At 51.5% G+C, this 10,113-nt stretch overlaps 1 protein-coding gene across 1 annotated transcript; it reads left to right on the top strand.

The window, feature by feature from the left end:
• The first annotated feature begins 1,445 nt into the window (after positions 1-1,445).
• Positions 1,446-9,903, top strand: TAC4 (tachykinin precursor 4). The gene is made up of 5 exons (XM_072780145.1): positions 1,446-1,776; positions 4,925-5,024; positions 7,170-7,202; positions 8,149-8,220; positions 9,429-9,903. The coding sequence occupies exons 1-5, from the start codon at positions 1,660-1,662 to the stop codon at positions 9,458-9,460; spliced, it is 354 nt and encodes a 117-aa protein (XP_072636246.1). The 5' UTR covers positions 1,446-1,659; the 3' UTR covers positions 9,461-9,903.
• The last annotated feature ends 210 nt before the right edge of the window (positions 9,904-10,113 follow it).

The raw sequence follows: 10,113 nt of genomic DNA on the forward strand, positions 1-10,113 counted from the left end.
GCACGTCCTTCTCTAAGCCAGCACATACTAAGCTGAACATAGCTTCCCTGCCAACCATAGGTCTCTTCTGGACTATGAGATGTTAGAAGACAGGGTTGGCATCTTATTCATCCTCTGTAACCCCGTGCCTCACCCAGGCAGTAATAGTAACAGTAATGACAGTTAACGGTGTGAAATATTTACCTCCTTGCTCTGTGCTAAGGATGCATAACCTCATTTCTTTTTTAAAAAAAATATTTTATTTAATTATTTATTTGAGAGAGAGAAGACAGAGGGAGAGGGAGAAGTAGACTCCCCACTGAGCAGAGCCTGATGTGGGGCTCTGATCCCAAGGCCCCGAGATCATGACCTGAGCCAAAGGCAGATGCCTCAATGACTGAGCCACCCAGGCACCCCACATGGTCTCATTTCATTCTACAGCAACTTTGGAAATAAGTTATATTGTTAATCTCATTTTACAGATGAGGATTCTAAGGTTTAGAGGGGTTAAGTGATGTGTCAAGGTCACACAGCTATTTAGTGGTGCAGCTAGGGTTGGAATTCAGGTCTCTGACCACAGGATCCTTGTTCTACACTGACAGATGGACAGAAAGATGGATGGTTGGATGGATGGATGGATGGATGGATGGATGGATGGATGGATGGATGAATGGATGGTTGGAGGGATGGGTGGATGGAGGGATGGATGGTTGGAGGGGTGAAGAGATGGGTAGATGGCTGGTTGGATGGATGGTTGGAGGGATGGAAGGATGGAGGGATGGATGGATGGATGGATGGATGGATGGATGGATGGATGGATGGGAGACAGGGAGGAACTAAGTAGAGAAGGGCCTTGAAAGCCATGCTAGGAAGCCCAAACATTATGCCACGGGCCATGGGAGGACATTGGGAGGCTGTAAACAGGAAGACACATGTCAGGTTAGGGCTTTAGAAAGATCATTTTGACAGCAGTGGGAAGTAATTTAGAGCTGATGACACTTGAGCAGGAGGCCATTTTTCTAGCAAACCCCAGTTCTTCCTTATGAGGAGCTTTACCCCTTTAAGTGCTATGTTACTTCTCTTAGGGCAAGATGTCCATTTCTATACACACATGGGAACCCCCGATGGAGGGGAACCTCGGGAAGGGGGTGCGCTGTGATGGGGAGACAAGTGGTAGAACATTGAGTTCTGGAGCCAAGGCCTCTCTTACAGGGGAGCAGAGCACTAGGAAGGGAGGAGCCACACAGTCCTCCGCCCCATGCCCAGGATGAGAAGGCCCCCTCGGGCTTCCAGCCAGGCCCCCACACAGTGCCCCATTGTGCACCTGCCACCAAGGGAATGCAGCCAAAGGTGAGGCCAGTGTTGCATCAGAGTGCTAAGCCCTGGGATCAAGTGCAGGGGTGGCAGTGGAAGAGGTCTGGTCCCTCCTCTCGTATCATCGGCCTTTCCAGCCAGCCAGAGAAGGAGGGAAGGGAGTCACAGGAAGTGGCCCCAGGGGCCAGATAAGCCCAAGGAAAAGCAGGGTAGCTGGAAGGATAGAGAATAGGTGGTGCTTCCCCCCTCACACACGCCCCCAAACACACACTAAAGGAGCCAGAGAGAGGACGCAGGCCTGTTGGTGGCAGCATCTTCAGGCCAAGAGGGGCTTCCAGAAGGTCCCAGGACAGAGCCGTACTCGCTATGCTGCTCTGCGTCCCCCTGCTTCTCCTGATGGGGCTGTCTGCATGCACTGGGACAGCTGCCGAGGACCTGGCAGTGGGAGCTGAAGCAGGGTCCTGGATAACCTTGACCCTGGAGGTACCTCGGGGCTGATCTGCTGTGGAGGGGTGGGGGGTGGATCCCCTCCACGGCTGCGCATCGTTAACCACGTTGCCTGGCCTGGCAGGGGCACATGTACATGGCAGCAATGGTGTGTGAGTATGTATCTGAGTGTTTGTGTTTTATTTCACACATCCTATGTTCCTGGCACTGTTTGAAAGGCTTCCTAAGTATTAACCAGTTTAACCCTCATATCAACCTTGTGGGGAAGGCACCGTTACTATCCTCATTTCACAGATAAGAAAACTGAGGCACAGAAAGGTCAAACAGTGTGTACAAGGTTATGCAGCTTCAAGAGCACGACTGCACGTTTGCCCAAGGTCAGATTCGGTGTGTCTGTCTATGCATCAGAGAACATTTTCCAGAATTTCCTTTCAAGGGGGTCAACTGGGGCAGGATCACTCTTTCATTTCACGTGTAGAAACTCTTATTTCCTGGTAAGTACTCAGTTTGATTGCCACTGTCTTCTACTAAACTGACCTGAATGCTGTCACTGGAGAGAAATCCCGAAATTCTGCACACGGCTTGTGTTGCACCCGTCTGAAGACTAAGATCCTGAACTTGGGCTGCTCCCAAGCAGACAGAGGAGCGAGGCCAACAGACCAAATAGGATCAGTGCTCAGTGGGGGCTTTCAGGAGGGCAGATGGGACAAACCTGAGCCTGGCTTTTCCAGTCCTGGGATGGTTAGGACCCTGGGGCCACTGCAAGAGCCATTGAAAGAACTGCCATTTGTGGCGAGTTTCCTTCCTGCTCTGTCTGAATGTGGAAATGTGTGTAGTAGAGAACACAGCAGGACCCACCTGGGTTCAAGTCCTAGCTTCTCTGCAGGCTCTGTGTGACCTTGGGAAGGTCGCTGATGCTCTCTGGCCATGAGTTTCCACACCTGTGAAATGGGAGGAGAGGGAAGTAGATCCCCAAGGGTCTTCTCAAGTATTTTTTTTTTAAGATTTTATTTATTTATTCATGAGAGACACACAGAGAGAGGCAGAGACATAGTCAGAGGGAGAAGTAGGCTCCTCGCAGGGAACCTGATGCGGGACTCGATCCCAGGACCCCAGGATCATGACCTGAGCCAAAGGCAGACGCTCAACCACTGAGCCACACAGGTGCCCCATTCTCAAGCTTCGACATGCTTTGCAGAGTCCGAGTCAATCACCATAGGAGCTGGCCCAGGGAAGCTGAGCGGTGTGACAGGGAGCTCTCTACATCATCCACTTCACCTTGTGCTGCTGGGCTTTCCACCTGTGAGCACATCCCCCTGCAGCTGGGTCTCATGCCTCTTCTGTTTGCCAAGACATGAGAATGGGAGTAAAGGAAACATTCACACAAGTGAGGCAATGGAAGGAAGGAACGAGACGGTGTCAGGATGACCTGATCACCTTGCCAGCTCTGCGGGCTCCCTCACCTGCAGTTTCCCTGAGCTAGGGATTTGGGTTAAATGCATAAGGAAGCCTTCAGTAGGGGAAGAATCTTTCCTGAAGGAAATGGAACCAGCGTTCAGAAACCCAGGGAGGTGGGGAGAGAAGCTTAAGTCTTATTTAACTCATAAGTAGTTATCCTCTCCAGCTTGCATTTGAAGGCTGCCTTTTACCCAGGCAACGTGGTTTTCATGAGCTTTTCAGAAAGGAGTCCAAATCTCCAAAGAGACTTTCCCAGTTCCTGGCCAGGCTCGGCGACTCCTGCCCAAGACAAGCTGCCCCAGCCCTTGACATCCTGGGCTGCAGAGTGGAAGTGACTGAATCAGTCCAGGGCTCAGAGAACAACCCACTCCTGGTCCTGAATGTCAGGACCAGGTTAGCCGTGAGAGGCAAAGGGGTTCCCACTACACCCCAGCCAGGTCCCTGTGGGTCTCAGGTGCTCCAGTGCCACCCCTGGGGAAGGCGGGGACTGAAGAATGCGCCCCTGAACCAAGCCCAGGTCCCATCCTCTTCGCAGGTGGTTTGGGATACTCTAGGGCTCTAGCTGTCTGTCTTCAGCCTTCCTGGAAAAGGAGACCCTGTCCTTCCCCCTCTTCTCAGACTGTCAGAGAGGGGGCCCCTCTTCAACATTCTGTATCCTACACAGGCTGTGTTCTAGGCTTTGTGGCAGGTTCAGGGCACACAGAGATGTGAGGATGGTCTAATGACTGTCACCCACTGTCATCCTCTCTATTAGCATGCATCTCTCCCTCTCAGCATAGCTGAGCAAGCCCTTTGGGGGCTCAGCTTAAGACCAGAAATGGAGGTGACTTTTTGGCCAACATCACAAAGGCTGATGGAAAGAATGAGAACTTCAATCCAGAGCCCTTGGCCCAGAACTTTCACCCCATCAGCTCAAGGATGAAAATGTCTCTGCTCAGACGAGTGGCCTCCATCCCAGGCCCTATACCCTATTCCCTGTGGGAGGCCCAGGCTGTGGGCTAGGGTAAATCTGGGACAATGTAGAGAGTATGGGGGGAAGAGAAGATAGCAGCAGTGAGAGTGGGGGTACCAGGGATGCCACCCTGCCTACGGGGTACCCATTATGAGTTCATCAGCTGCCCCTACCTGTCTATGTTGGAGACATTTTCTAAGATGGCACAGAACCCATGCTCTGGAGTCAGACTCCTTGAGTTCAGACTCTGCCTCCACTACTTTCTGTGTGACCTTGGACACATCACTTATGTCTCAGTTTCCCCATCTGTAGAGTGGGGATAAATCATAGTCACTATGTCATACAGTGGCTTCGAAGAGTAAATGAGATTTTGACTGCACTGTTTGAGCCTTTGAGCCAGATGACTGGGACTCAAATCTGGCTCCGTCTCTCACATCCTAGCTGGTGAGCTCATACAAACCAATGTCTCTGTGCCTCAGTGTTTTCATCTGTCAAAAGGTGACCATACCAGTTCTTACTTGGTGTGGTTTCAGTGAGGATTAAATGAGTTAATACATGAAAGTGCTGAGACTGGTGCTAGGGATGTAGTAGGTGGAATGTTAACTATGAATTATTGTGCCTAGGCGCAGTTTTGTGTCAAGAATGCACCAGAACCAGGTGCCAGCACAGAGCAAGTGGCGTGACACTGCTGTCGCTCAGGTGGCCCTCCCTGTCCATCTCCAGCCCCAGCCTCCCCTTCCCCCGGCTCTAACGATGAACTCTCTGCTTCTCCAGGACGGTGGCATCCCGGGCATTCAGCTCCAGCTCCAGCTCCAGGAGGTGAAGAGGGGCAAAGCAAGCCAGTTCTTTGGGCTGATGGGGAAGCGGGTGGGAGGTGAGTGACAAAGGTGGGTGCTGCCCAGCAGGGAGTGATTCTGAGTGGATTCGGAGACACCAAGCAGAGGCCCGGCTTCAAGCCCAGGCCCCCAGGGGCCGGTAGGTGTCACCCATGCAATAGTGTCCAAATGAATGATCAGCAAACCCTGACGCTTTGGAGAGTTCATTATGGCAGGCTATAGTGATAAACCTGGGATAATCTCTGGCACATCGGGGTGCAGTCACCTTAAGGGTGAGAGCAGTGCCTCCCACCCTGCTGCTGTCCTTGCCGTCCACACTAGGGATGACTCTGGAGAGAGGTGGTGAAGCTGGACATCAGTGTCTAGATGAGTGCACAACCACCAGCCAAGCTCCAGTCGATTCTGTTTGACTCAGGGAAAAGTATTAAATTGAACCCGTGTTCTCTGAGGGCTCTCTCCATGTGGGAGTCATGTCCCAGGGGGACAAGGAGCAAATAGACTGGACAGTTTTCTCTTTTTCATTGTCAATGTTAACATAAACATAACATAAAACATGTGTGTATATATATATTATCTATATAATATATATACATGTCTGGTTGGGATTCCCTCTCCCTACCCTACACTCTCTCTCTCAAAAAATACATAATTTTTTAAAAAAGATTTTTATTATTTGACAGAAAGTAAGAGAGAACACAAGCAGGGGGAGCAGCAGGCAGAGGGAGAGGGAGAAGCAGGCTCCTGGCTGAGCAAGGAGCCCACCATGGGGCTCGATCTCAGGAATCTGAGATCATGGCCTGAGCTGAAGACAGACACCAAACCAACTGAGCCACCCAGGTGCCTCACACATGAATCTTTAAAACAAACCATCAGTAGGTGAATAGTCAAAATATATTAGGCACACCCATAGCTTTTGTGCCCATTAAAAAGGATGAGACAGATTTGTGGAAAGATATGGAAAGATTGCCAAGATACCAGGTAAGTGGAAGAAGCAAGTTACATAATGATATGCATGCTAGGAGCCTACTTGTTTGTTCAATTGGTTTTCTTTACACTTCATACTTTGGGGCGCCTGGGTGGCTCAGTTGATTGAGCGTCCAACTCTTTGATTTCAGCTCAGGTCATGATCTCAGGGTCATGAGACTGAGCCCTGAGTCGGGCTCCATACTCAGTGATGAGTCTGCTTGAGATTCTCTGCCTCTCCCTCTGCCTCTTTCCTTGCTTGTACTCTCCCTCTAAAATAAATAAGTCTTTAAAACAATAAAAAAACAATATATTTACGCACACATACATGCAAATACATAGGCAAATTTCTAGGATAAATATCAAACCATCAACAGTGGCCACATCTAGGCTGGGAAGTGGAAGTAAGGGAGAGAGAGTGAAAGGGACCTTAATTTTTACTGTATAAACCTCTCATTACTTGATTGCTTTTACAGTGGGCATGTACTCAAAGACTGCTTTTGTAATTAAAAAATATGCACATAGGGATCCCTGGGTGGCGCAGCAGTTTGGCGCCTGCCTTTGGCCCAGGGCGCGATCCTGGAGACTCGGGATCGAATCCCACGTCGGGCTCCCGGTGCATGGAGCCTGCTTCTCCCTCTGCCTGTGTCTCTGCCTCTCTCTCTCACTGTGTGCCTATCATAAATAAAAAAAAAAAAAAAAAAAAAAAAAAAAAAAATATGCACATAAAAACAGAGAAAACTGGCTGGTGACCAAATACTTCTGGCCTTAGTCTTCTCCTCCACACAATGTGTTCTGGACTGGGCTGCTTCAGGATTCTCTTCCAAATCCAACACCCTGTGAGGAGCAGGGGATGGGGACAGAGGAGAGAGATATACTGAGCACCTAGTATGCTGACATGTGGTGACATCTCACAACAATGTCCCCGTTAGCACCAGTGGGAAAACTAAGATTTAGATAGGTTAAATACTCTTCCAAGGATGCCCAACAGCGACCAGGCACCAGTGACTCCGAAGTCTCTGCATTTGCCGGTTCTCCCACTGTCTCCTGCCTGGAGCAGCCAAGTGGCCCAGGTATACGAGGTCAGTGGGAAGTGACTGGAATTCCACTGACTACCCACCAAAGGCATCGAACCCCAAAGAGCCAGGAGCCCTTCCCACCTTACACCAAGCCCCCAGGGAAGCAGTGTGGCCCTCATTCCTTCTTTCTCTTTCACCCAGGAATGCCTCCTATCCAGCCAGAGAGAAGAACAGGTAAGTGTTGCCCAGACCTTTCTTCCCCCAGCACGTTCCCTGGGGAGGGCTGAGTTGGCCTGGCCACTAACAAGTCAGGGAGGTGGGGGAGATGCTCTGGCCAGGGGCACCCCAGGCTGGCGTTGGAGGAGGTAAGGCCAGCATGGTTTGGCCACTCACTAGGCTTCCCAATTGTTTCCTTAGAAAGGGGGTCTGTGCATACAGGGGGAGGAGTTGCAGGGATAAGGAGGAGACAGGATGAATCTAGTTCTGCCAAAGGTTCAAAATCACTTTGGGTCTAAAGCCCAGAATTGGAAAAACGAACCAATCCCATTCCCCACACTGCACCTAGAAGGATCTGAAAAGTGCAAATCTGAGCAGCCAGTACGCCACTCAAAATCTTTGCTGTAAAGGGGGAAAAAAAAATCAAAAGAAAACCAACCAACCCTTAGCCACCACACCCTCAGTACTCTCTGAGGATCAAGTCCAATGCTCTGACGACTCACCACATCCTCCAAGCCCCACCTCTCCTTCCCCGACTGTGGGCTCTACCCGACGGAGCTGGTCCCCACGGCCTGGGCGCCATGCTGTCCTTGGCACGCTGTCCCGCACTACACTGCAGGGTCATGTGGCTGGTGTCCCCAGAGCAGAACCCCTCCCACCACGGGCAGTAGCAGGACTGCCACTTCCTCTGTGCCCGTAACACAAGCAGTTGCTATTAGAGGTGCCCACTAGGTGTCTGTGCAAGGAAGGGCAAAGGGAGGGAGAATGAGGGAGAAAGAGGTGGGCTTCAATGAAGGAATCAGTCAACGAATGAACCAATCCACGGTTTTTCCGCCAACTCCCAGGATGCTTGAGGAAGGACTGCATTTATGAGGCCCCAACTCTGGTCCTGGCCCTGCCATGCCCTTCTTGGGTCCCAGGACGGCCTTACTCTGCTGCCCTCTTTCTTCTCTGTGTCTTCTAGGTCCACCACCAGGGCACCAGCAAAGACCAACAGAGCAGAGCCTCCTGGGCAGGGTGGGGCCATCTCCGGAAGGTAGGTGAGAGCCTCTGGTGGATGGCAAGGGCCTCATGAGAAAGTGACCAGATGCCTTGCTGCCAGTTTCCATGGTGGGGGCCAGGCAGTCAGCCAGCCAGAGCAGGCTCCCCACAAGCCATTAGGCAGATGTCCGGTAGAAGAGAGCAGTTGAGGCGCAGGGAGGTGGTCCCTTTGGTGATCCAGATTTGAGACAGCCAGAGTCCTGAGCTGCACCCTCTCCACCCCCAACACACTCTGCTCCCCCTCTCGGACCAGCTGAAGCCACAGAGAATGATGTATGTTTTTTCAGACCCTGGAATATCCCCCTTATTCCCTCACTGATGAGTGATTGTAAGAAAGTCATGCCTTTAGTCTTAAGATATTTCCTGTCTTCAACAATTGTGTGGATCACTCTGGGAGGGGTCACACCCTCAGCAGTTATCAGCTAACACCTTCTGGCAGCGGCCACAACCCCAGTGGGTCCAAGGGTACATTCAATAAATGGATGAACAGGCCTGAAGGTAGGTAAGTGAACCAGGCGGCGGTGAAAGATCCGAAGCTCAAGGCAGCCGCCATGGGAGAGGCTCAGAGATAGTGAGCTCCCGTCTGCCCTCACTGATGCCTGACCCCTTCCCCTGGAATGCATCCTCTAGCAGGGTGCCTTTCTAGCTTCCCTGATAGAACACCTGCTCCTTCCAATATAGGCTCTTGGGAACAGAGATGGCAAGCCCTCTATTTCTCCCCTGAGATTCTTTTCTCAATGTCTGTGCTGTTCTATTTTAAGGGCCAAGGAAGTCACCCCAGTACCAAAATGGAAATGAATGTCCCTCCATGCAGTTTGTGGGCAGGAATCCCCTTCTCAGGGAAGGAAAGCAGCTTGCCCAAAGTCACACAGTGAGCAGCTGGGCCTAAAGCTGGGTCTCCCATCACCTAGTCCACAGAGCCTTCCGCATCTCTAGGAGGGCCTTTGGACTTTCAAATACTGGATTACCACTTACCTCCTTTTAGAGAGAATAGCTGAAGGCTGGCTCATCCGTGCCCTGGAGCCGCTTGAGATTGAGAACTGGAAGATACGGCAGATGAATTTGTAATGGATTGCCTCAGATATCTACAGCCTGAGTTAGGGAGATGGAGGGCCCAGGGAGAAGTGACTAGGGAAGCCTTCCAAGGGTGGAGGACACAGACAAGGTTCCTGTAACCACTGTCATGTACGGAACTCTCCCCAGGCAGAGAGGATGAGGACCAGGGGCCAGAGTGAGAGCCCCCACCACAAACTCTGCAGAGGACTAAACCCTGCTCCTGCCCTGGATGTTACAGCTGACAGCCAGCCACACCAACCTCTTCTCCATGTGTCTCCTGTGCCCGATAATGGTGTGTCCCACCCAGCCTCACTGAACTCACTGCGGTTCCTTCCCTGTCCTCAGCCCTAAGCAGCAGTGATGCACACATGCCCTGTTGCAGTTGCAAGCTGGAGTGACCCTGCCCTCCCTCAGTGCTCAGTCCCCATCTCACTGCTAAGCAGGGCCAAGTGTCACCCACTTCTATGTCTCCTGTCCTGCAACCTAGTAGGGGCTCAATAAATGGACAAACAGCGAGTAGTTTCTTCTCTGGGACAGAGCAGAGAGCAGGAATGGCCTGGGCTCTACACCCTGCCCAGTGATTTGGCAACGCAGGCCGGAGTCGGGCCTTTCCTGAACTGCAAAGGGCAATAGTCAACAGCCCTGGTTTCCACCTTCAGATGGGAAAACACAGGTATGGAGGACAGCCTCCCGCCTGAAAGCAGACACCCTCTCCCTACTCATAGTCATCATCTCAACGCCCCAAATCCCTGGGTCTTCTGACCTGGAGAACTGGGTCCCAGATCCTTCATCAATTCTCGTGTATAACATGGCTATTCAACTAAAGGCTTTC

Source organism: Canis lupus, chromosome 16 (assembly GCF_048164855.1).
Source record: "Canis lupus baileyi chromosome 16, mCanLup2.hap1, whole genome shotgun sequence".
Classification (NCBI taxonomy): domain Eukaryota; kingdom Metazoa; phylum Chordata; class Mammalia; order Carnivora; family Canidae; genus Canis; species Canis lupus.

Coding starts and splice junctions, on each gene's coding strand:
- TAC4 (XM_072780145.1), top strand. CDS start 1,660: ATGCTGCTCTGCGTCCCCCTGCTTCTCCTGATGGGGCTGTCTGCATGC. Junction 5,025..7,169: donor GATGGGGAAGCGGGTGGGAG/GTGAGTGACAAA, acceptor TCTTTCACCCAG/GAATGCCTCCTATCCAGCCA. Junction 8,221..9,428: donor GGTGGGGCCATCTCCGGAAG/GTAGGTGAGAGC, acceptor AACTCTCCCCAG/GCAGAGAGGATGAGGACCAG.